Source organism: Rana temporaria, chromosome 1 (genome assembly GCF_905171775.1).
Source record: "Rana temporaria chromosome 1, aRanTem1.1, whole genome shotgun sequence".
NCBI classification, from domain to species: domain Eukaryota; kingdom Metazoa; phylum Chordata; class Amphibia; order Anura; family Ranidae; genus Rana; species Rana temporaria.
The window spans coordinates 364331934-364358280 of NC_053489.1; the positions used below are offsets into that span (position 1 = coordinate 364331934).

A 26347-nucleotide genomic window follows, 5' to 3' on the forward strand; every position below is an offset into this window, starting at 1 on the left:
GCCTGTGAAATAGCGCATGTTTCCCCGTACTTAGAACTGTCTCTGCACAAAGTGTAATTTCTGAAAGAAAAAAAGTAATTTAAAACTGACTCGCAGCTATAATGGATTGTCGGCTCCCGGCAATTCAGAGAGAATTCATTCATAAAAAAAAAGTGTGGGGGTCCCCCAAATTCAATTACCAGGCCCTTCAGGTCTGGTATGGATATTATGGGGAACCCCGCCGTCAATTAAAAAAAAAAATGACGTGGGGTTTCCCCCAAATATCCATTCTAGACCCTTCAGGTCTGGTGTGGTGTGGATTTTAAGGGGAACTCCACCCCAAATGTAAAAAAAAAATGGCGTGGAGTTCCACCAAAAATCCACACCAGACCCCTTATCCGAGCACGCAACCTGGCCGGCCGCAGAAAAGAGGGGGGATGAGAGAGCGCTCCCCCCCTCTTGAACCATACCAGGCCACATGCCCTCAACATGGGGAGGATAGGGACAAGGGCCTCATCCCCACAACCCTTGCCCGATGGTTGTGGGGGGTCTGCGGGCGGGGGGCTTAGCAGAATCTGGAAGACCCCTTTAACAAAGGGGACCCCCAGATCCTGGCCCCCCCTGTGAATTGGTATTGGGGAACATTGTACCCCTACCATTTCACTAAGGAAGTGTAAATAATTGTAAAAAAACACACACATAAATCTTTTTTTTTTTAAAGATTCCTTTGAATCTTCTTAGAACATTTGACAGCCTTTGATAAGCCTTCAATGACAGATTCGACCTTAATTAATTTGGATTTTCGGACGAATGCATTTTTTTAACGAAAAACAAAATAAATAAAAACTAATTTCGGGAGTAACTAAATAAATGTATTTTTCAGACGAAAGCGAAATTCCGAAACAAAATATTTCAGTGTGCACATGTCTAATAAGCATCATTCATTTATAGCCTTTCAAAATAAATTCCCGCTGTTCTTGCTTATGTGCACTCCTCTATTTCGCCAGTTTCTCAAATCAATTGTCAAATAAACTTTTGAAAGTTTTCATAGTTGTGGCTCACTGACTGACTTATTGTATAGAATGGGTTAATTTGACCTGAGTTTCTAGCTCACGCTACCTACCATGGCTGATATGTGGAGGGACTCTTTCTTTGTTGATTGAATTCTCAGTATTAATAGATCTTGTTGCTTAAATTCTCAAAATCAGCTTCTTCCCATAAATAAAATATATTGTTGGAGAAAAAAAATTGCCTGTAATGGATTTAGAGCAAAAAATGTTGTACTGCCAAATTACCTATGTAATATAGTGTTGGGCAATGTTTGGGATCACCACCTTTTCATGTATGACCTGTGCCTGGATCACAATGTCAGACTTTTGTCTGCAGGACAATCTGCTAGCATTCTAAAATCTGGTATCCTATCCACAGCCAAGATTATATAATGGCTCACTGCATCTTCCTGCAGATGATCTTATACATTACCATGCCTTGTTATGCACTGTGTCTGTGTGGGGAAGGTGCTATCCTAGTAGAAGAGGTAGGGCTTTATTTCCTTATGTAAGAGCCTCCAGCAAGGAGATCATTAAAGGGATTGTAAAGGTAATTTTTTCCCCTAAATAGCTTCCTTTACCTTAGTGCAGTCCTCCTTCACTTACCTCATCCTTTCATTTTGCTTTTAAATGTCCTTATTTCTTCTGAGAAATCCTCACTTCCTGTTCTTCTGTCTGTAACTACACACAGTAATGCAAGGAGAGTCAGGACGCCCACTAACACACAGCTCCTTTCTCTATCTGCAACGTAGAGAGCATCCTGACTCCCCTGTAGTCTAAGGGAGGGGGCGAGCATGACACTCCACACCAGGGAGAAAGCCTTGCATTACCGTGTGGAGTTACAGACGGAAGAACAGGAAGTGAGGATTTCTCAGAAGAAATAAGGACATTTAAAAGCAAAATGGAAGGATGAGGTAAGTGAAGGAGGACTGCACTAAGGTAAAGGAAGCTATTTAGGAAAAAATAATTGTACCTTTACAACCCCTTTAAAGGGGTTGTAAAGGTAAAAGTTTTTTTACCTTAAAGGGTCACTAAAGGAAAAAAAATGTTTGCTGAAATTACTGTTTACAGGGTATAGAGACATAATAGTTAACTGATTCCTTTTAAAAATGATTACAAATAGATAAAAATCAATCATATAATGTGCCTGCAGGTTAGTTTCACTTGTAAACTGGTTTCATGTTCCTGTGAACTAGAGAGAAACACAGAACAAAAACAAACAAATCCAGGGCAGTGTTTTGTTTGTAAAATGAATCTGATTGGTTCTGTTAAGTTTTAGACACACAGTAATGACAGCTGAGACCAGGGGTCTCCAAACTTTTCAAACAAAGGGCCAGTTTATTGTCCTTCAGACTTTAGGAGGGCCGAATTATGTCCAGCGAGGGCAGAAAATGTCCAGGGCCCAGCACCAGTGAGAATAAATATGGCCTCAGGGTTGGTGGTCAGTAGGAGAAGGAGTAGGGCCCCTATCAGTAGGAGGAATAGTATCCCATCATTGATATCAGTAGAAGAAATATTGCCCCCTTGTTGGTGTCAGTGGAAGGAATAGTGCCTCATATCAGTTGGAAGAATAAAGCCCCAAGGGCCGCATAAAGGCTAGCAAAGGGCCACATCTGGCCCTCGGGCCACAGTTTGGAGACTCCTGGCTTAGACCACCGTGAAAAGCTCCCAGTAATATGGCCGTTGATTGGCTAGGCTGGGCGGATTGATAGCAGCGCAGCCATTGGCTGGCGCTGCTGTCAATCACAGCGGATCACGTGGCACGCCGGGGGGGGGCGAGTGATATAGTCGGCGGCTATGGCCGCCGATGTATCACAGGAGCGCGCTTGCAAAAGCTTTCCACCATGCGAGGGAGCTCGAATGAACGTGGAAAGCTTTTGCGAGGAGGAGCCGAGACAGCCGCCGAGGGACCCCAGAAGACACGGATCCGGATCACACAGCGAAGGTAAGTATAACATGTTTGTTATTTAAAAAAAAAAAAATTCTGCCTTTAGTGTCCCTTTAAGGAGCACAACAGGGACATCACCAAATATCATCATAGACTACCATCAAAGGCAACAGTGCATTAAAACTAACTCATGAGATACACAGCTATGAGGTTATAGGCACACTCACATACCAGGAAGCAAACTATTGTTTTCCAGGGCGAATTCAAGGCAAAGGGTACATTTTGCGTTTATTTAGATTTTCCCTATAACAAAACTAAATCGTAACTTATTTTAGTTCTCTTTTCCCCAATGCTTATAGATACAAAGGTAAATGAAGGTCTGTTTTAGGCCTCATTCACACGAACATTGACAAACAGTATATTAAAGTATACGTATGAATTGATATGCTTTTATTGGACACTTCTAAATCCACATAATGATTTAAAATTATATAGTGAACACTGCCTTTACTTCCGTTTACTTACATTCAAGTACATTCAGTTTAATTTCATTCAGAACATTTTAAAATCTATACATTTTTTAAAGTTTCATAAAGAAAGACTCAATGCATGTAAATCCATGTTTATTTTGTTTATAAATGCAAAACAGACATTATACTTCCCAAATACATTTCTTGGGAGTCCTGTGTGAAGAAGGCCTTAAAAAGTCGATGTAAACCCAAATTATTATTTATTTATTTTTTTATGTCACAATGTAGAGAATAAGATTTCCTATCATCTGTGCCCAGTCTTGCCACACATAGTTAATCCAGCTCCGAGCAATCCTCTTTTTATTGTTCAGTGAAATAAAACAGACTTCCAGATAAAAACCAAAGTCCTTGCTTGAATGACAGGTTATTTACATATCTCGTGCACTGCTTGCAGACATACACAGCTTCTGTTAAAAGTGCTTAATTCACATTCCCCTCCAGCTCTATGTATATTCTGATGGCTGTTGCATTTTCTCATGGCACTGAACTGTGACTCACCCCATATTTTGAAAACATTTAATCAAAACACAGGGGAGGGGGATGTGAATTGTGCACTTTTTTTCAGAAGCAAGGACTTTGGTTTTTATCTGGAAGTCTGTTGTATTTCACTGAACAATAAAAGATGATTGCTCAGAGCTGGATTAACTCTGTGTGGCAAGACTGGGCACAGATGATAGGAAATCTTATACTGTACACTGTGACATAAAAAAAAAAAAGATTTTTTTTTGGGGGTTTACATCCACTTTAAAGTACCTTTACTGCTTTTTCGGAATATGCTAATACCATATGCATAGTCTGGACACAGGTTCACTTTATAGAAGAAAATTTTTTAATTTTATAATGGTGGGCAAAATCTTTATAGCATCTTTATAGCAATTGATAGCAAAATCCTGAATTATATTAACATTGTTGCTTTGCCAATGACTTGGGACCATTTCTGTTTTTAGTTTTAGTCTTACAGATGCATGTATGTATTATGCTCCTATGCAAAATAACAGCAGTGAAGTTAACAATGATAAACATTTATGGAACATTTATGGAACATTTGGAATAAACAGTATACAACACAATTCAGGTAACACAATTAACATTTATATATTTGTGCTGTACTACATTCGGTTGTCGTTTAGGATTTGATTGTTGTAGCAGAAGTACTGTATAGGGTGGCATTATGCATGGTTTCTTCTATAAATCTTCTATAGGGATATAAACGGGTGTAGATGCCTGGCCGTCTGGCATTACCACAGACACTAAATCCAGATGACACTACAGCCTCCAGCACTTCAGAACACACCAAGGGACCCCCGGAGTCTCCCTGAGGGATTGAAAAGTAATTAATTTAATGTTATTTAAAGTGTACTTTTTGCAAGTGTTAGACTTCAAAACACATAAGGCTATTGTTAGTTTTGAAAGGGATCTTGCATGAAAATGCAAGGTTGGTTTTCTAGGAACCCCCTTTGAAAAACAAAACAAAAAAAACAATAACATACGTACCTTAGGTCCTAGCTCTGGAGAGCTAGAGACATCACTATTCCTCACTGATGTCTTCTAGTAAGCTGGGTACTCATAATCCCACATGAATGCACTCTTGCATGGTGCTGGAGCAATTTCTTAAAGGATTATGAGCACATAGCTTCCCTAGATGGCTGCTGTATAGAAAAGTGATGTCACTGGCACCTTTCGGGAACAGATGTAGGGCAGGATCAGGATATATCTTTTTTCCATTTTTATTTAAAGTGTTGCTAAACCCAAAAACAAAAATGTATTATAGTACAGCTTACAGCTTTATATTTGGTGGCTGCATTTGTTTTAAAAATTGTGAGAGCACCGAAAGCTGAAAATTGGTCTGGTTATTAAGTGGGTTTACTTGCCTGGTGGTCAAGTGGTTAAATGTAAGAAAATAAAAAGTATTTTTGCTTTTAGTAAATCAATCCCAGTAAATTTACAGTTAAACATGCAGCAATGCCAGTTACCACAGATACTGTATAAGGACTGCTTGCAACCCTAATGCCGCGTACACACGGACGTTTTTTGTGATGAAATAAAACTACATTTTGAAAAACGTCATTTAAAATGATCGTGTTATCTGAAAAACGACAAAAAAAAAATTCGAACATGCTTCAATTTTTTATGTAATTTTTCAAAATTTCTTTTTGTGTCATAAAAAATGATCGTGTGTGGGCAAAAACGATGTTTTAAACCCGCACATGCCCAGAAGCAAGTTATGAGACGGGAGGTAAAACTACCATTCATAATGGAGTAAGCACATTTATCACGCTGTAACAGACAAAAAAGCACGAATCGTCTTTTACTAACAAGTAACCAGCTAAAAGCAGCCTCAAGGTGAATAGAACTACCCCTTCAGAGTGCCATCGCTTTGTTCATCATTTTTCAAAAACGATGGTGTGTGGGCAACATCATTTTTAATGATGAAGTTGGAAAAACGTTGTTTTTTTTTCATGATAAAAAATGCCATTTTTTTCATGCCGAAAAGTGATCGTGTGTATGGGGCATAAGGCTCCATGCACACAGAAGCTGATAAATTGCAGTTTTAAAGCCCATAAACTGCACTCTATGTTAGCACACATGGACGTTTTTTAGTGTTAATGAGCAGTGGAGTTTATGGGCTTTTTTCTGAACGCCAGAAATTTGCGTTCAAAGTGCAGTTTTTTGCCGTGGGAAAAAGCAAAAAAACGCAAAACGCTGAAAAACGCTAATAAGTGCTCAAAAACGCTGCCCGCCAGCGTTTATCGTTTTTTTTATCCATAAAAAGCTACACTGAAAAAAATTATATATAAACGCTAAAAAACTTTTTTTTATAGCTTTTTTTTAGCTTCCAGTATGCATGGAGCCTAAAACGAAACAAAACCTATCTATTTAAAGCAGAGTTCAACCCAAAATAGGAACTTCCACTTATATGCTTCCTCCCCACCTCCGAAACCACATTTGGAACCTTTCAGGGGGGAAGGGGGAATGGGGTATCTGTTTTTGTCTCCTTTCCCACTTCTGGGAGACAGTGCCGCAGCGCCGTTTCTTGGAAGTTCAGCCCCCCCTCCTTCCTCCACCACCAGGCACTTTGCGCATGTGCAGTAGAGAACCGGCTGTAACCCAACCCAAAAATCAGATTTGGGTGCCGACATCAAGGGAACCCTGGACAGGTAAGTGTCCTAATATTAAAAGTCAGCAGCTACAGTATTTGTAGCTGCTGACTTAATTTTTTCATGGAGGGCGGAACTCCTCTTTAACCACTTCCATACTGGGCATTTTCACCCCCTTCCTGCCCAGACCAATTTTTAGTTTTCAGCACTGTCGCACTTTGAATGACAATTGCGCGGCCGTGCGACGTGCCTCCCAAACAAAATTGACGCCCTTTTTTCACACAAATAGATCTTTCTTTTGGTGGTATTTGATCACCTTTTTCCTTTTCTATTTATTTATTTTTTGCGCTATAAGCAAAAGAAGAGCGACAATTTTGAAAAAAAACACAATATCTTTTACTTTTTGATTTAATAAATATCATAATTTTTTTTTTTTTTTTTAATTTTTTCCCTCAGTTTAGACCGATACGTATTCTTCTATATATTTTTGGGCAAAAAAATAAATCGCAATAAGAATAAGCGTATTTGATCGGTTTGCGCAAAAGTTCTAGCATCTACAAAATAGGGAATAGAATTATGGCATTTTTTTTTACTAGTAATGGCGGCGATCTGCGATTTTCTTTATCTTGACCGTGACATTGCGGCGGACACATCGGACACTTTTGACATGTTTTTGGGACCATTCACATTTACCCAGCAATTACTGCTATAAAACTGCACTGATTACTGTGTAAATGTGACTGTCAGGGAAGGGGTTAACACTAGGGGGCGCTGAAGGGGTTAAATATGTTCCCTAAAGTGTGTTCTAATTGTAGGGGGACACATCTGTCTCCTCACCGCTGTTTACACACACAGATTCATGGTCCTGCCTTGAGCAATCGCGGGTGCCCGGCGGACATCGCGGCCGCCGGGCACCGGGTCCCGAGCAATGCGGCGGGGGCGCACATACGTCATATGACGTCCAGTCTGAGAGACGGAGGGTTCCCGCCGACGTCATTTTACAATGACTCAGTAGGGAACAGGTTAAGGCTCGATTCACACCTATGCATGTTGCTTTTGAGCGTTTTTGCACCGCTTTTTTTGCGGTGCTTGCAGCGTTTTCCTGACATGCGATTTTGCCGCGATTTGCGTTTTGCATTTTTTTTTTAACCACAAATTTGTTTTAATTTTTTTACATTTCCTTTAACAACCATCTATAAACAGGTTAAAAAAAATGCAAATCGTGGTAAAAACGCGGTACTTTTGGATGCGGGTCCATTGAATTCTATTACATGCAAAACGTTGCTTTTTGCAGGAAAAAAAGTCCCCGACCCTTTCCAAAAACGCAGAGGCACAAAAAAGCATTGATGTGAACATGTTCCATAGGAAACCATGTTAGAAAATTTCCCTGCATTTCTGCAAAATGCAAAATGCATCAAAAAAAGCATTAGTGTGAATGGAGCCTAATGGTTTCCAAAAAGTTACATTCAAGGCATGCCGTAAATGATAACTGTCACAGTTATTAGGAAAATTTATTCTTACCTGAAATTTTCTTTTCCTGTAGTCCGTAGGCGACACACAATGGGTTAAGCTTTCCATCTAACCCCTAAAGGAAGAAAACTTAAACAAGCAGTGAGACAAGTTAAATCAATTAATCAAGCACAGCAAGTCCACCTGTCCTGAAGCTATAAACCTCCCCCAAGAACACACACAGACGTATCCTATGCAGCAATAGAGTAATTTTATTGGGAGGGTAAACTTGTGCCGCCTACGGACTACAGGAAAAGAAAATTTCAGGTAAGAATAAATTTTCCTATTCCTGGGCGTCCTACGGCGGCACACAATGGGATTTGCAAAGCAGTGCAAGAAAGAAAGGGAGGGACATCAATGGTTTATGGCACCTTGAAGCACTCTCGAGCCAAAGGCCGATCCCTCGGACGAAACTACATCGATTCTGTAGTGTTTTATGAACGTGTTCGGTGAAGCCCACGTAGCTGCCTTACAGATCTGGTCCATTGGAACATGATAACTCTCAGCCCAGGACGTAGCTGTAGACCTTGTGGAGTGAGCTCTTAAGAGAAGAGGGGATTCTTTGTCTTCTAGAAAATAACAGTGCTTGATGGTATCCCTTATCCATCTTGCTAGCGATGACTTACTCGCTTTTTTCCCTTTGTTTGGCCCTTGGAACTGTAGGAACAGTGCCTCGGACTGTCTGAACCCCGAGGTTCTCTGTAAGTAGGTAGAGATGGTTCTTTTTACGTCCAAGAGGTGTAGGTCATCCTCAGAATCATCTTCGAACACAGGCAACACAATTTCCTGATTGATATTTGTGGACGTGGAGACTTTGGGAAGGAAACCCGGCATAGTCCTTAGAATAACTGCATCCGATAGAAACCTGAGATAGGGTTCTTTGGATGAGAGGGCCTGAAGCTCACTTATTCTTCTGGCGGATGTAATTGCCACTAGGAAGATACATTTGAAAGTCAGGAACCGTAAGGATGAATGCTCCAGAGGCTCGAAGGGAGGTGATGTTAGCCTTTTTAGCACTAAAGGTAAGCTCCAAGCTGGTAATGGCTTATGGAAGGATGGTCGTAATTCATTAATTGCTCTGAAAAACCTGCTGACGAGAGGTGTTTTTGAAAATATTCCGTTCAGGCAGGAGTTAATGGCGGTCAACTGTGCCCTCAGAGTGTTCGGCTTCAGACCCTTTTGGAAGCCCTCTTGTAAGAACTGCAAGAGAGATGCCACTTGCTCAGGAGAAGATGAATTCCTGGCGCACCAGGCCGAGTAGAGGGTCCACACTCTACTGTAGACTTTTAAGGTAGCAGGCTTCCTAGAGGCTAGAAGGGTAGCAATAACCTCCTGAGATAGGCCTTGAGCCGTCAAGGCTTTGAGTTCAAATTCCATGCCGCCAGCTGGAGTTTCTAGAGGTCTGGGTGGAGCATCTCAGATTGGAGAAGAAGGTCCTTCTGGATGCGTAACTTCCAGACCTGATTCTTTGCCATATTCAAGGCTAGCGCGAACCATGCCCTCCTGGGCCAAAATGGCAGGATTGCTATTGCTCTCACCTCCTCGTCCCGAATTTTCTGCAGCACTTTGAGGATAAGTGGAATCGGGGGAAAGATATAGACGAAAAACTTCCTCCAGCTTATCGACAGAGCGTCTATCGCTAGCGGATTCCCCACTCTGGATAGGGAGCAGAACTGGGGAAGCTTCCTGTTCTGAGAGTTGGCCATCGCATCCAAATCTGGCAGACCCCACCTGGAGGTGATCTTTTTGAAGACCAGAGGGTTCAGCTCCCAGTCTCCCGGGCCGATCGAATTCCTGCTGAGCCAATCCGCTCTCACATTATCCACTCCTCTGATGTGGATGGCCGTTAGAGAAAGGAGGTTTTCCTCCGCCCAGAGCATGATGCGGGCACACTCCTTCTGCATGGAGGGGCTTCGTGTTCCCCCCTGTTTGTTCAGGTAGAATACTGCAGGTAAGTTGTCTGATTGTACCTGAACCGCCTTGTGAAGAATTCTGGACTTGAAATGGACGAGCGCTTTCCTGATTGCCGTGCGCTCTTTCAAGTTCGAAGACATTAGAAGCTCCCTTTGCGACCAGGCTTTTTGTACCCAATGATCCTCCACATGGGCACCCCAGGCTAAGCCTGAGGCATCCGAGGTGAGGACCGTCTGAGTCGGAGCCTTGAGGGATATGCCCTGCAGGAAACGTTGTGGGTGTATCCACCAAAGGAGATCCTGCTTCACGGCCAGAGAAATGTTGATAGTCCTCTGCAAAGAGTCTGGGCTCTTGTCCCATTGGGTCAAAATGCAGTCCTGTAGCACTCTGAAATGAGCCCTGCCCAAGGAACAGCTTCCAAGGAAGATGTCATCATTCCCAGTACTCTCATTGCCTTCCTCACTGAGCAGTGATCGATTTGCAAGAGATCTTGTACCGCCTGTTGAAGATTGGTAGCCCTCTGATCTGAAAGGAACAACTTCATCTGAAGGGTGTCTATTGTGAACCCGAGGTAGGGAATGACTGGAGTAGGGTTCAGAGAAGACTTTTTTACGTTTACTATGAAACCGTGGGCGTCCAGCATTTGTAGAGTCTTGTGAAGATGTTGTTTCAACATGGCCTCTGAGGGAGCTCTGACTAGCCAGTCGTCTAGATAGGGTGTCACACATATCCCCTGTAGCCGCAGGGCTGCAGTCAGGACCACCACCACTTTCGTAAAAACTCGAGGTGCCGAGGTAATGCCAAATGGCAGGCATGTGAACTGAAAATGGAGAATCTGGAGATTGAAGAGGAGAACGACCCGTAGATATTTCCTGTGTGCCCTGAGAATAGGGACGTGCAGGTATGCGTCCCGGAAGTCTCCTTCTTCTATGTTTGCAATGGCAGACCGAATTTATTCCATTCTGCATTTGCGTTTGACAAAAAACTGATTTAGGTAAGATAGGTCTATTACTAGCCTCCCTCCTCCTGAAGCTTAGAGTACTGGAAATATCGGGGAGTAGAGACCTTGGAATCTTTCTTGATCTGGAACCTTTTCTAGAGCGTGCTTTCTTTATGAAATCTTCCACCAACTCTAGAACTACTGGGTTGGAGGGCTTGTTGAGCATGAACCTCTGTGGTGGAAAAGACCCCAGCTCTAGAGAGTACCCTCTTGAGACGATGTCCGTTACCCAGGAGTCCGACGACGTCTTTTGCCAGATCTGAGAAAAAAACCTCAGCCTGCCTCCCACTGGAGGAGAGGCGCTGATGGCGTCAGGCTTCTTTGGGCTTATTGAAAGGCTGCTTCTTGGCTGTCGCTGAATCTTGCCTTTTTTTTATAGTAGGACCTTCTGCCCCGAAAGGAGAAAGGAATAGTTCCTTTTTGGGGAGTATCTGGAACTCCCGTAAACCGGCTTACTCGACCTTTTCCTGTCTAAGGGAAAGGCAGCATCTTTCTCCTCATTGTAAGATTTGAGAATATCTTTCAGATGAGGGCCAAACATGGATGAAGGATGGAAAGGCATGTTAACAAAACTGACTTTGATCATATGTCACCCGACCATTGCCTTATCCAAAGCGCCCTCCTGGTCGCATTGGACAAGGCGAGGGATCTGGACGAAAATTTTAGAACATCCACAGGAGCATCACATAAAAACTCTGCGGCCGACTTCATCATGTCAACTCCTTTCAACAAAGAGTCTCAAGACACCCCTTCAACCCCGCAATTTTTGAGGTGGAAGCCGCCGCTAGGTAATTCTTTTTAGCCAAGCTATCTGCCTTGCGCTCTAAAGGGTCGGTCAATCTGGAGGATTCTTCTGAGGGAAACAGAGACTTTTTTAACCATCCGGGCAGCCGCCAGATCCAGCTTAGGTGGATTTTCCCACTCAGATGACAATTCGGAGTCCAGCCTATAAGAGGATTTAAAGCGGGCCCCCGCATCAGATTTTCTGTCAGGATTGGCCCAGACCTTTTTGAACCAGTCACTCAGAATGGGATGAGAAGGGAATCTCATATCTGGGATCTGAGGAAAATAATATAGCTGATCCTTCTTTAGTCTCGATACATCTTTGGAAGATTCTATAGTATTCATTACCGCAGACAGTAACTTGGGAATCTTATCTTTGGGTAACAAGTACAAGTCGTCATCCAAATCATCAAAAACAACTTCCGGATTGGATGAGGAGGCACTACGTTCCCCAGATGAGGAGTTAGATGCAGCAGGGGATATATCTCTGGTACTTCCTTTTTGGGCACCAGAGAGTTTTTAATTTCTTTGAATGTGTTACACATTTCTCCCTTAAACCATGACAGGAAAGAACTAGCATTATCAGATTGATTCAAACAAGATGCGCAGGTGTCACTTGTATATGATTCTGGCAGTGGTTGTTCACATTTGTTGCATAAGTTGCCACTTAAATAATATGCTGCTGCAGATTTTAAGTATAAAATAAGTAAAAAATAAGGACCATGCCTCCTACCTCTGACCGGCCAAGGGATCTGCTGCCTAGGCTGAGTGCAGCCATTTGCAGATCCTGCCGGTCAGAAATAAGCCAGGGACCCAGACCGGAAGTGACGCTGCAGAGCACTGGGATCTCCGGACCCCAGCCGCCTATACTGTACACCATATTCATGCAAGCTGCCGGTCAGCAATCGCTATCCAAAAACGAGTACTTAATTCGCCATCGGCGCTTACCGTTTCCTCCGGTCCTAGACGCGAATTCCGGAACTCCCGGAAGTGCGTCATAGGTCTGCGCGGTCCTCTGCGGCGACTTCCGGCCTATGGAGCGCAAACATCCCCGGTATCCATTCAGCCGCTGAGCGGGGAATACATGGCGGCCTCCTCAGGAAAACAACGTCCTTTATTGCCAGACCAGGGGATGTGGGGGTGCAGGCCGAGGGACCGAGGATAGCACCCGGTATACAGCCGCCCCTAAGCTCAGCAACCCAGAAGCACCGGGTGTGAGCACTTGCCTCACGTCTTCTTCATCTGTGGTAAGAAGAAAGAAAAAAATACGTCTGTGTGTGTTCTTGGGGGAGGTTTATAGCTTCAGGACAGGTGGACTTGCTGTGCTTGATTAATTGATTAATTGATTTAACTTGTCTCACTGCTTGTTTAAGTTTTCTTCCTTTAGGGGTTAGATGGAAAGCTTAACCCATTGTGTGCCGCCGTAGGACGCCCAGGAATATTGTGCTTATGTCAGCTCTCAACAGAATTGTCAAGCCATCATATGATTGGTGTCATAGCTGATCACATGTTCAGCATCATAGCAATTGCAGATCAAACGATGGCAGCTTCCTTGGCTGTAAAAAGTTGGGAGAAGGTAGTTCTGCTTTTAGGCCTGACCGTTGCTGCTGAAAAGAGTTTTAAGATGCTGCTTGTTCTCTACAGAATGTTGTAAGCAATTTGCAATCCATTCCCACATACAAATAGTATAATCCAGCACGCATTCTTACCTCACATGAGTCTTGTTTCCCAGTCCCGGCACACATCATATTCTCAGTGATTTCATCTTGATAGTAACCCCGACCATTACAAACTTCTCTGCTGATTACAGGTACCATCACCTCATTCAGCTGGTCTGGTTTCTTCCCTGTACGCTTTATTTTCCCCCAGCCAGCTACAAGGCATTTGGTATTTGCAGGTATCTTTTTGTCTTCACTTTGGATTTGTATGGGCTTCACCTTATCACTCAGTGGGACTTTTAATTCTAGCTGAAAATAAAAAGGTTCAGTCCATCCATATTTAGAATTTCACATTGATATGTCCACAAAGCTATAAAAGATACAATTAATTCCATATAGATGGTGATCTTGCAAACTTTTTTTTCAGAAGCATTTCGTAGTACATTATCATTTTATTACACATTATGGTTCTGATATCAGAGTGTGCAATTTATCCACTGCCCCTTCATTTATCTTAGCACATTTCCTTATGCACGCAGGGCCTTTATGGGCATTTTATATGCCTAACATAATTTCCTGGTGCTTTCCCACAGCCAGAGAGCCTCATGTACCACATGCAGCCTGCCATACAGGTGAATGGCTCTATCTAGACATGCTCTTGTGAACACTGATGCTTCCTTGTATCAGTGATTACCTGTGCATGCATGCCCAACTTAGTTACATAGTAGGTAAGGATGAAAAAAGACACAAGTTTATCAACTTCAACCTATGTGTGTGGTTATATGTCAGTTTTACCTTGTATATCCGCAGGGGCTTCTCCAGCTTTCATATTTGGGGGGGGGGGGCACATGGGGGGACAGGGACAAAAGTAGGGGGCCAAATATACACCGCAATTATATATATATCCTGGGGCCCTTTACCTTTGTTGCAGGGCCCTTCATTATGATCCCACAATGGGACCCTTTCCCATGTGCTGCAGTGAGCCCCCTTCTTACTGTATTGGGGTCCTCCAGGGTGGCAGAAAAAAAAAAAAGATATGTCACCAGCACATAAGGGTCCAAAGCAGTGGGAAAACTACCAGGGTTGCAGAGGCGTACCTAGGGTCTCTAGCGCCCTTGGCGAGAATCTGTAACGGCGCACACCCCCCGACTTTGGTCCCAATGTGATGTGAATTCAGCTATACAATCTGTATGGCTAAATTTGCATCGCACAGACATTGCATGTGGTTTGCACTGCAGTGTGGTGCAAATCACATGCAATGTCGGACATCGCATATATGTGAACAGGCCCTAAATGTACATTCGTTTAAGCATCATTATATGTGTTTTTTTTACATTTGATGTTTCTACCAGAGTCTCACTGTCACAAAGGTGTAAATTCGAATACAATTGTCAGTTCAGTTGTGACCTACCTACCTACCTAACTTCACGGCAGTGTAAAGTGTAGTGGTCCCTTCCCTTCCTACAATAGTACTGACCTACCCAATTCCTAAACTCATCTGCCTGATTCCTACATTGGCCACTACACTACCCTGCACACCACACTGACCACTACACACTGACCACTACACTGCACACTGACCACTACACTGCACTACAATTATCTGTGCAGCTGCAAACCTGGAAATGTCTCACTGCCTGCGATTAGCCATGTGCAGTGTCGGTTTCCTGACGGGATCGGGCATGTGGGATTTAAAACACACCCAAGCCCATTTCTGACAACCAGTTGTGCTGGCCCTCCTGTGCATGAGCCCATCAGTCCCATAAAGTAATCAGCACTGGATCCTAATGTGCTGCTGTCACTGCCATGGAGACAGAGACCAGCACTGTCAATAGCCAGGACAGGACAGCAGCCCTTCTAGTTCTGCCGCAGGTCCACAGTGGGATGATTCCCCCATCCACCTGCAACCTAATAGTTGATTGGAAAAAAAGTGATCAATGTATGGGCTGCCTAAGAGCTAAGGCCAGCCATAAATAGTTAACATTTTGGCCGGTTCATCAGGAACTGGCTGACATTTGAACCATTAATGAGCAGACTGAATGTACCAAGTTGATCGATCGACTTGGGTACAACCAGCCTGCTGGATACTCTTATGATCATCATTAGTGGTCGCTATAACCACTAGTGATAATCACTGTTTGTCGGGAGAATACAATTGCTGGGCATGAGGGATTGCCCTGTTACCACTGTCTGTGTTAATGGGGGAATCATGCACAATCTGTGGTTGCAGTAAAGAAATTTATACCGGTGTTGTGACAAATTGCTCAACCTGGCAGAATCTGCAACCCGTGTCACTTCCTGTGACTTACAATCAACTGTATGGGCAAATCACCTGCACTGCACATGCGCAACACATCATACCTGCCTTCAGTGGCTGACGTAGTTACAGAGACGAATATGCCTTGCAGAATGCTCAACTGTCTACTGCACATGTGCACACCAGAAATCAGTGACCACTTACGAAAATTACGTTGTATGGCTGGCACAATGTTCGACTGACTACTGCGCATGTGCACAGCAAAAAACGCACAACCTAAGTGAAAATTACGTTCTTAAGAATACCTAACAAGCAGAGTAACTAACTGTGCCTGCGTGCACTCTAAAAAATGATTTACTGCATATCACATTCTCAAACAACAACAATGTTAATTTTGTGACATGTATTATAAATTGTTGTTGTTTGAGAATGTGATATGCAGTCTATTACCAGCCTAACTGAAACTAAAAGTTTGTGAAGGTCTTGGAGGAACATGAGGGGGAGAGAGACAGATGGGGGAGAGAAGGGAGATGGGGACAGTTCATTGATCAGTGTACTGCAGTGTGCACTCACCCACAGTTCCAGGCTCTAGACAGGAATCATTGACATAACCAGGAATCTTCTGCAGCTGCTGATTTTCACATTTCCTGCCCACACATCCCCTCTCTTTCAGGCATAGCTGCACGCCGGGGATAGTGTGGGTGGGATTGTAAGACAGGGGAATAACAGAGATGGGAGGAGGAGAATCTGTATTCCTCTCTGCTCTCCCGTTCTGTGAGGAAGGGGAGTGAGGGGGCGGGGTGGCTGGACTGTGTAAGAGTGTCATCATAGACATTCGGCTCAGCCTTGGAACTTACAGGCTGATTTTTCTGTCCGATGGGAGAAATCAGTCTGTTTTTTCAAACTGTCACTGAGATCATGTGAGGCTTTGGACCCCCCACAGTGGTGGAACTTGATCTCCTCCCTGCCAATGAGGATACAGGGGCAGGGAGCAGATCGGGTGGCCATGGCTGTGCGAGCGCCTCCTACAGTATTATACAGTGTCAGCGAGTAGAGGGAGGGGGAGAAATCCCCCTGCAGGAGCTTACAGGGATGCTCTCAGGAGAGCCTGACTTATTCCAGTGGCGGCCAGAGCAATGTGTGGGGGCACCCACCCCAAATACAAACCATAAGTCCTTTTAATTGTGGGGGCACAGTAGAATGTTGGGGGGATCATGGCCCCCTTTGGCCCCTTAGTGACGCCACTGTATATCCCTGTATGTTGTGGTCGTTCAGGTGCTTATCTAATAGTTTCTTGAAACCATCAATGCCCCCCTGCTGAGACCACCGCCTGTGGAAGGGAATTCCACATTATTTCTGCTCTACAGTAAAGAACCCTCTACATAGTTTAAGGTTAAACCTCTTTTCTTCTAATTTTAATGCGTGGCCACGTGTCTTGTTAAACTCCCTTCCACAAAAAAGTTTTATCCCTATTGTGGGGTCACCAGTACGGTATTTGTATATTTAAATCATATTCCCTCTCTTCTCCAAAGAGAATAAGTTCAGTGCTCGTATCCTTTCCTCATAACTAATATCCTCCAGATTCTTTATTCGTTTTGTTGTCCTCTGTACTCGCTCCATTTCCAGTACATTCTTCCTGAGGACTGGTGCCCAGAACTGGACAGCATGCTCTAGGTGCGGCCGGCCCAAAATCTTGTAGAGCGGGAGAATTATCGCTTTATCCCTGAAATTAATCCAGTTTTTAATGAATGCCAATATTCTGTTTGCTTTGTTAGCAGCAGCTTGGCATTGAAAGCAGTGCTGGGACAAGGTCATCTAGAGCCCAGGGCGAACATTCCAAATGGCGCCCCCCCCAAAAAGAATTTGTGCACCAGTTTGCCTGCTTACCCCCTAATCATTACCCCCCCCCCCCATTCAAATCCATCCCTGCTGAAATCCCCTTCCCAGCTCAAATCTTTGCCCAAACCCCCCCCCCCGCTCAAATCCTTTAATTCCCCTTATGCCCCCAGCAAAAATCCACCCCCCCCCCCTGGAAAAAATCCCCCCCCCGCCTTAGTACAAATGCCTACAAAATTCCTTCCTAGCACAAATCCCCTCGCATCCGCCTTTTCTAGCACAACCCTCCCCAAAATTTCCACACCTAGCACAAATCGTCTTCCACCATTCCCCCTCCCAACACAAATCCCCTAAAAATAACCACTCCTAGGAGGGGAAATTTAGGGAGGTGTAATAGACTAATTCTTATGCCCTGCAAACCTCCCCCAAATTCCCCTTCTCAACACAAATCCCCCCCCCCCAAACCTCATTGTGGTGCCCCCCCACCTATCTGACAACATGATACCACAGTGCCCAGGGCAGCCGTCCCTTCTGCCCACCCCTTGTCCCGGCCCTGATTGAAAGCCATTGCTGAGCCTATCATCTACTAGGACCCCCAGGTCCTTTTCAAACCTAGATTCCCCCAGAGGTTCTCCACCCAGTGTATAGATTGCATTCATATATTTCCCACTCAAATGCATTATTATGCAAATTTTTTCTACAATAAACCTCATTTGCCATGTAGTTGCCCATCCCATTAATTTGTTCAGATCTTCTTGCAAGGTTTTCACATCCTGTGGGTAAGTTATTCCCTGCTTAGCTTAGTATTGTCCACAAATACAGAGCTTGAACCATTTAACCTGTTCTCCAGGTCGTTTATGAACAAATTAAATAGAATTGGTCCCAGCACAGAACCCTGGGGGACCCCACTACCCATCCCTGACCATTCTGACTACTCCCCATTTATCACCACCCTCTGAAATCGCCCTTGTAGCCAGGTTTCAGATAAATATAATTTACATTACATCATTTCTGAATGTTTACAAAAGCACAGCCTTTCACTTGTATTGCAGGTTGTATGCATCCCATGAGGCTCCTTGAGGGAATGCAAATCACATGCGATCTCTGTGCGATGCGATTTCAGCCATTCACATAGTATGGCTGACCTTGCATCAAACTCGCACAGGACGCTTTTCTTGGTCCGTAGCAGAATCGGATTGCATGGGCGTTCCAGGGCCAGATTAAGAACATCATGGGCCTGGTGCTGAGGATTTTGGCGGGCCTTTTATAAATAATAAATAAATAAATATGCAAACAATTTTTTGTTATATTAAATTAAAGAGAGAGAGGGAGGATGAGAAAGAGAGAGAGAGAGTAAGGATGAGAGAGGGGTGAGGGGTAAGGGAGGGAGGATGAGAGAGAGAGGATGCGCATGAGCATGCATGGGAATGACATCAACGCAGCCCAGCCAAGGCAAGTGACCGAAGGCACAGAGCCCAGAAGGAAGACCGAGTGAAGATGGAAGCGCCCGGGACCAGCCAGATTGATCACAGCGCAGCACTGGAGGGCTCAGTCTGACAATTTAAGTGTATCCTAATGTGCTAATATGCTGTGCATATTTGTACACAATGGCATAACCTACCTCAGGGCCTCTAAAAAGTAGTAATGTTAGAGAAGTTTACTACCGCTTTATGATCACAGGATTCCAGGAGCCTCTCATGGGGCCCCCTACTGACCCGGTGGCCCTTGGGCAGTGCCTAAGTGCATAGTTGCCAACATTTCAAAAATATTTTTAGGGACACTTTTTTTTTACAAGTGCTATATTTAGAGAAGCTGAGATCCCCTGTGTTCCTCTATACATCACAGTAGTAATCACAAAACTAAATGAGTACTAATAATGGGGCAGAACAAATATGAGGACTGAGAACATTTTCCTTTAGTTGAATTAACAAAGGTGTGCCCATTCTAGAGCTGGTAACATTAAGGATATTCAGTATAATTTTAAAAAACTGTTTTTGTGGGTAAGAGGCGTAGGAGAGGAGTAGGGACGGTATAAAACTGGGAAGTATGTACAGGTGATGGAGAGGAATGTGGAGGGTCAGGTATAGATATCAGGTATAGGATTATATAAAACAATAAATGTTGTTTTAGCAGTAGGAGGGGAGGGGGAAGGCACTGATACAGAGCAGACAGGCAGGGAGGGAGGGAGGGGGGAGAAAAGGAGAGAGGAGAAACAGGAGAGCTGTGGATAACGGAGGCAAGTAAACTGACCAATGTTATCAGGGCTCAGCAGCCATGCTAAATCGTGGTCAGTTTACAGGGGGGAGGGCAGAACCAGGCAGGATCAGCCAGGTATTACAGGTGTTACGAGGGGGCAAATTACACAGCACAAGCACTGTGCTGTATAACATGCTTTAACAGAACAAGATCCACTTTTTTTTTATAGTAACATACGCTTTAAGCTACTTTGAACAAAAAGATCAGTAATACATCCTAGGTAAATGGTGGGAGGGGCCAATCACTGCATACTTATGGCTGCCCCACCCAATAAATCCTCTGGTAATTAAATGACATTGGGAGTATGGACATCATGTTACACTCAAGAAGAAAAGAATGTCCATGTATGCCCATATGTTTAGTATATTGAAAGAGAGGCTGGGACACGTAGTCCAGGAAACTACAGCAACATCACAAGAAAGGGCTGTTGACCTGTTTGTAATACAATCACACATGACAAATTCCAGAAAAACTAGTCAACATGAATGAATAAGCCTTTAAAAATACCTTCAAAAGAAGGAGGTCATGTTCCTTGGTAGTTTTGTTGTACAGAGGATGGATGAACTGTTTCTCAATGCCGACAACCAACCTCCCAGGGTCCGACAGAGAGTTGGTCCCCAGTACAGCCAAAATAGTATTGTTAGGGCTGCAAAGAAAATGACATATACCGTAATTTTTTTTTTTTTATACAGTGAACCTGACAAAACCAGAGCAATAATTGTATCTGATAAATTCTGGTAACTAGTAAAAGCTGGTGTGAATTAGGGCTTCTTTGAATCTTTTTCTTCCAAAAAAGTTACTAAAATTAAAGTGTTACTAAACCCAGGACCCTGCATTCACTATATATTAGGGCTGTGGAAATTAACTATTAATTCCTCGATTAATCTTACATTTTTTTGATCGATCAAAATTTTTTGTTCGATCAAAATTCTTTTGATTGGTACTCACCTCTTCTCCGGCTTCCGGGCCTTCAGGGAGTTCTGTCAGAGATCCTGTGACATCACGGACACCGGCGGGGCTTGCCGTTTCCATCTGAAGGGCTCAGTTGCTGTGCCTTCATATCTGCATGCCGGCGGGACCTTACTATCTGCCACACGCAAGGGCTGTTACACTTTCCTCTATCAACCTGGGATTCTACAGCCATCCACTGGGAGTTGTGATAGTTCCCTTCAAGGGACATCTACTCTCCTCATCTGGATTCAGCAGTGGTATCATTGTACACATTTTTATACCAGTATCATACTTGGCTACATGTTTTTATGACTGCTTTTGCTACCATTTGGTATTACTCGCAACATTTTTACAGTTTATGTAGCTACATCGATTTTATCTCCAGTGCAATATTTATTTTGTTACCTACTTGAAGACTATAAAAGTTTTAATGCTATTCTCATTGAGCGCTGCCTTTGTGTGTTTTTTGTATCCTGCTATCCATTTTTCCAGTGGTTGGTAGCTGCACTGGGAATCAGACTGCAAGGAGAACAGCTAAAAGTAGTTGGATCTGTATGTGCGTTATAATTGATTGAAATTAGTCGATTAATCTATTAACAATTAATCGAACACAAAAATTTTAATCAGTAACAGCCCTACTATATATGGTCCCCCACAGTACACAGAACATGGAAATGTAATTATTTTAGTAAATATAAACTGCTAAATGCCTTTTCTCATCAGCAATATATAGCAGTCATGTGACTTCTATCAGTGTCTGGTTAAAGTTTGTAGGAGGAGTTTTTAATCTACTCTGACTGTCCTATAAGGCTGTAGGACCCCTGATCCTCTGTCTGGTCAATTCTGATAGGACATGTGCCGATCACATGCACCCTCCCAAGAAAAAAAAAACTCTCTAGCAATACACACCAAACTGAGCATGTGCAGAGTAACTCCAAAGGCTCTGTTTAATCAGACAGTGGAAGGGGGGATCAGAGAATGCAGGATCAAACAGTATTTTTTACACAATGCAGAGGATTAACCCCTTAGGTTCCATTCTGTTGTGGGTTTAGTAACACTTTAATTAAAAAAAAAATTCACAGAAAATGTTATTGTCAAAATGCCATGTTAAAAAAAGATTTCACCACTGTAGGTGTGTTGTGTTTGAACTTCAAAGTTCTTACATGCATGATAGATCAAATCTTGCTAATGCTGGTTTCAGGGCAATGAAATTGAACAGCTCAAAGTAGTCAACGTAGTAGTCACAGTTTTAAAGCGGAGGTTCACCAGAATTTTGTTTTTTTAAAAGCCAGCAGCTACAAATACTGCAGCTGCTGACTTTAAAAAAATGGACACTTACCTGTCCAGGTCGCTCGTGACGTCGGCAGCCGAAGCCGAGCTACCGCTCGGCTCTCAGCTCTCGGCTTCCCCCGACGCCATCCTTGGTGAGAGAATCATGAAGTGAAGAGATGCGGCTTCACTGCCCGGTTCCCTACTGCGCATGCGCGAGTCACACTGCGCCGTTCTCACTCGTCGCCGCTGTGTTCTGGGAGTCATGTGTTTCCCCGAACACAACGGGGGGGGTCACGCGAAGGGGGCGGGACTCTATACCATGAAGTGGTGCAAATACCTGTTTTATACAGGTATCTGCACCCCCTCCCCCCTGAAAGGTGTCAAATGTGACACCGGAGGGGGAGAGGGTTACGCTTTAATTTTCAGTCCACAAATTGTAGGTCAGAGGTTTTAGTGTTTTAAAGTGATTGTAAAGTCTAGTTTTTTTGTGTTAAAATTAACAAACATGTTATACTTACCTCCTCTGTGCAGTGATTTTGCACAGAGCAGCCCGTATGATCCTCTTCTAGGGTCCCTCGCTGGTGCTCCTGGTCCCTCCCTCCTGTTGATTGCCCCCACATTAAGCAGCTTGCTATGGGGGCACCTGAGCTGCAGCTCCCTGTGTCCATTCAGACACGGAGCCACGACCTGGCCCTGCCCCCTTTCTCTCCTCATTGGCTGACTGACTTTGATGCCGCGCTGCTGTCTCAACCAATGAGGAGGGGAGTCCCCGGCAGCCGAGACACTGCTGCAACATCGCTGGAGCTAGAGGGACCTCACATAATCATTTGGGGGCCTGCTGCACACAGATGGCTTTTTATCTTAATGCATAGAATGCATTAAGATAAAAAACCTTCTGCCTTTACAATCACTTTAAGCACTGCCCTCTATTTGTGTCCACTGCAGCATAAGCGGGAGGTTGCACAACAAAGAATCATCTGTCCAAAACCTGCAGTCCTACCCAGAAACACAATAAATCATAGTGAAAATGCCCTTTGTAGAATGTTGGCAGTTAGTGGCCTTACAGATAGATAGATAGATAGATAGATAGATAGATAGATAGATAGATAGATAGATAGATAGATAGTACTGGTTTATACATTAACCTACTTGTCAGGAACACAGTGTGCCGCACTGACCACCCACTGCGGACTGATTAAGGCTCCACCACATAAATGACTGCCTTCCACGTTCAATGATACCATGTATGGTCTGTTGTGTGGAGCGGACTCTGACCCGCCTAAGATCCGGCCCCGTGGTCTGCAATCTTAAAGAAATATAGAAGGGTTAGGAACCATGTAAAGATTTTTTCCTTAGAAATAAATTCTTAAAGTCAGTAACTAAAGCTGGCCTATACACACTGTGCAAATTGTGTCCGGTTCCTGATGAACAAGATGAAATTGACTTTGTGGGTGACTTTGGCAACCCCATCCTGCCTGACATTCTTGGATTTCAAAATCGATGGAGCTAGGTGGGAATCTGTAGGCTGAACCATGGCTGCAGCCACTGTTCAAGTATTCTGCTGTTAGCGGTTGTCAGAATACAATCACTCAGTAGGCAGTGGATGAGAGAATCTGTTATGCCATGCACACACGGCCGTATTTTCAGAGAAGAAAAGTCTGACAGGCTTTTTTTCTAGGAAAGTCCGGCCGTGTGTAGCCTCCATCAAACTTTTTTTTTTGGAAGTCCGACGGACCTTAGATAGAGAACCTGCTCTATTTCTTTTCGTCTGGCTTCTGAAGGACTTTTGCACGGTCTGTACAAAGCATAAGATTATTTTTTTCAGCCTGTAGGAAGAAAATCTATCAGCGTATGGCCAGCCAACATTTTATATAATAATTGTATATGCACTCCTATGAAAATTCTAACATGAAGATGATGGGTTTCTCTGATTCAGGAAGCACAACCTACCTGTTGAATGTGAGTCCTTTTTATTTATTCAGTTATTGAAGCTGATTGCCCCACAAAGCTACATCATTTTCAAGTAGGGAGCTGCAGAATGACATAGGACTTTAGTCATTCTGAATTAATGACTTTGTCTATGTACCAATGTAAACGTTGACAAAGACGTTTGCATGCGTACTGTGTAAAATATCATGGAGGCAGATTTTTTTTGTTTTTGTTAACTAAGATCAGTACTATGGGAGAATACTGACCACAACACAACGTTGTGCTATTAGCCACAATACTGCTGTGCTAATACCCATATAAAACTGTACGCAATATGGATCTGAATGCAGCATTTTTTACACCAGTGTGCAAGAAGCCTGACTTGTACAGCACAGTGTATAAAGTAATGCAAACTGTGGCAATAGAGTTCATTCTTATTGAGGTGAAGTCCCTTAAAAATCAGCTGAAAATTTTAATGGAACCACATCTAGGGCCAGATTCTCGTACCTGCGGCGCAGCGTAACGTAACCCGTTTACGTTACACCGCCGCAAGTTTTCAGGCTAACTTGCGGCGGTGTATCATAAACACGTCCGGCGCAAGGCGGGCCAATTCAAATGGGGCGGGTACCATTTAAATTAGGCGCGCTCCCGCGCCGGACGTACTGCGCATGCTCCGTTGGCAAGTTTCCCGACGTGCTTTGCGCGAAATTACGACGCGCCGACTTGTTGAGAATCGTGACGTGCGTAACGTACTTATGCCGGGAAAAAAAAAAATTCAAAAGCGACGCGGGAAAGACGGGCATACTTTAACATGGTGGAGTAATTTTACACCATGTTAATAGCAGCCCTATCTTTGCGACGGGAAACTAAGACTTGCGCCGACGTAACGACGGGAAAAACCTTTGTGGATCGCCGTAACTGCTAATTTGCATACCCGACGCTGGTTTACAACGCAAACTCCCCCCAGCGGCAGCCGAAGTATTGCATCCTAGGATCCGATGGTGTAATTCAATTACACCTGTCGGATCTTAGGGCTAGCTATGCGTAACTGATTCTATGAATCAGTCGCATAGTTAGAACGGCCCTAAAACAGAGATACAACGGCGTATCAGGAGATACGCCGTCGTATCTCTTTTGTGAATCTGGCCCCAAGTTTCTAACCATGTTTAACGGGAAATTATTTATTTATCTAATTATTTATTACAATCATTAATGCTGCTCCTTGTACACATTTTTTTTGGAGGGGTCTCACCACAGACCCAGGACTGTTGCCCTATCTGCCTAAAACCTATCTATGTGTACCCTTAGGCTTGGTTCACAATACAGGGGAACGACAGCCCATTATTTGAATGAGCTGCTGTGCCCCTGAAAACATAGGAAAAATGTCCCTGCATCCTTTCTGAAATCGCAGCCCGCACAGAAACTGCAAGTGCAGCGCGTTTCCCAGTGCGGGAAGCAGCGGCAGCGATTTCCAGTGTGTGCGGGTGCCATTAGGATTAATGGCACCTGCACGCAACTCCTGCGTTTTAAGTAGGGGTGGTTCAGGCTGGAATGGGTAAGGACCCGCAATGGGAACTACCCAAACAAGTGTGAATCAGGCCCCTGCTACTACTGCGGATGATGATAATAAATAATAATAATAATAATAATAGTAATAACAGCAATAGCAATACAAAAATATAATAATATCATTAATAATAATAATAACAACAATAATATAATAATATCATTAATAATAATAACAACAGCAACAATATATTAATATCATTAATAATAATAACAACAGCAACAATATATTAATATCATTAATAATAATTAATAACAAACAATATAATAATAATTAACAAGAATGACAAAATAATATTATAGAAGAGTAAACAAATAGCTGTTGTCTGAAAAACAATAAAGCATGCAGACAAAAATATCTATTCTATACAAGGTCTAACACACCACACAGCTTGTTTGCAAAGCCTAATAATTCCTCGTTTGTAACTGCATTGTAGAAAACCTATGACTAATATACATTTAAGCACTCTGCTTGCAAACATGTTTTACTCACCATAGTGAGGGATAATCAGCACCAGTAGAAAAACAGATAAGAGCCTGGCTGCAGTCATGTTGGACTTTAATGGTTCCACAGATTGTTTCCCAAGTATATAAGGAGGAGGTAATACCCCCAACAGCTACCCAATTTAATACCTCCTGTGCTGACTTCACATTATCTACTATATAAACAGGAAGCATACAAAACAATAGTATATCAGTGAAGAGTGATGGCAGGAGTATACAATGAAGCCAGCAAAGTTCATCCTGAGGGCACTTCTAATACCGTCTTCTATTTAACCTTTCATGAACTAGCACAAAACAGAGGGAAGCCAGTAAAATGTTTCCAGGAAAATACAGGAAAAAACACTAATGTACTTATCTGAAAAACAAAA

At 43.4% G+C, this 26347-nt stretch overlaps 1 protein-coding gene across 1 annotated transcript; it reads right to left on the bottom strand.

Moving 5' to 3' along the window:
- Positions 1 to 4536: 4536 nt before the first annotated feature.
- LOC120910362 (serine protease ami-like) lies at positions 4537 to 26095 on the bottom strand. Its single transcript, XM_040322125.1, has 5 exons — positions 25969 to 26095; positions 23130 to 23286; positions 20265 to 20403; positions 13460 to 13717; positions 4537 to 4761 (listed from the first exon to the last, which is right to left on the bottom strand). Exons 1-5 carry the CDS (start codon positions 26024 to 26026, stop codon positions 4573 to 4575), a joined length of 801 nt encoding a protein of 266 aa, XP_040178059.1. The 5' UTR covers positions 26027 to 26095; the 3' UTR covers positions 4537 to 4572.
- Between the last annotated feature and the right edge of the window lie 252 nt (positions 26096 to 26347).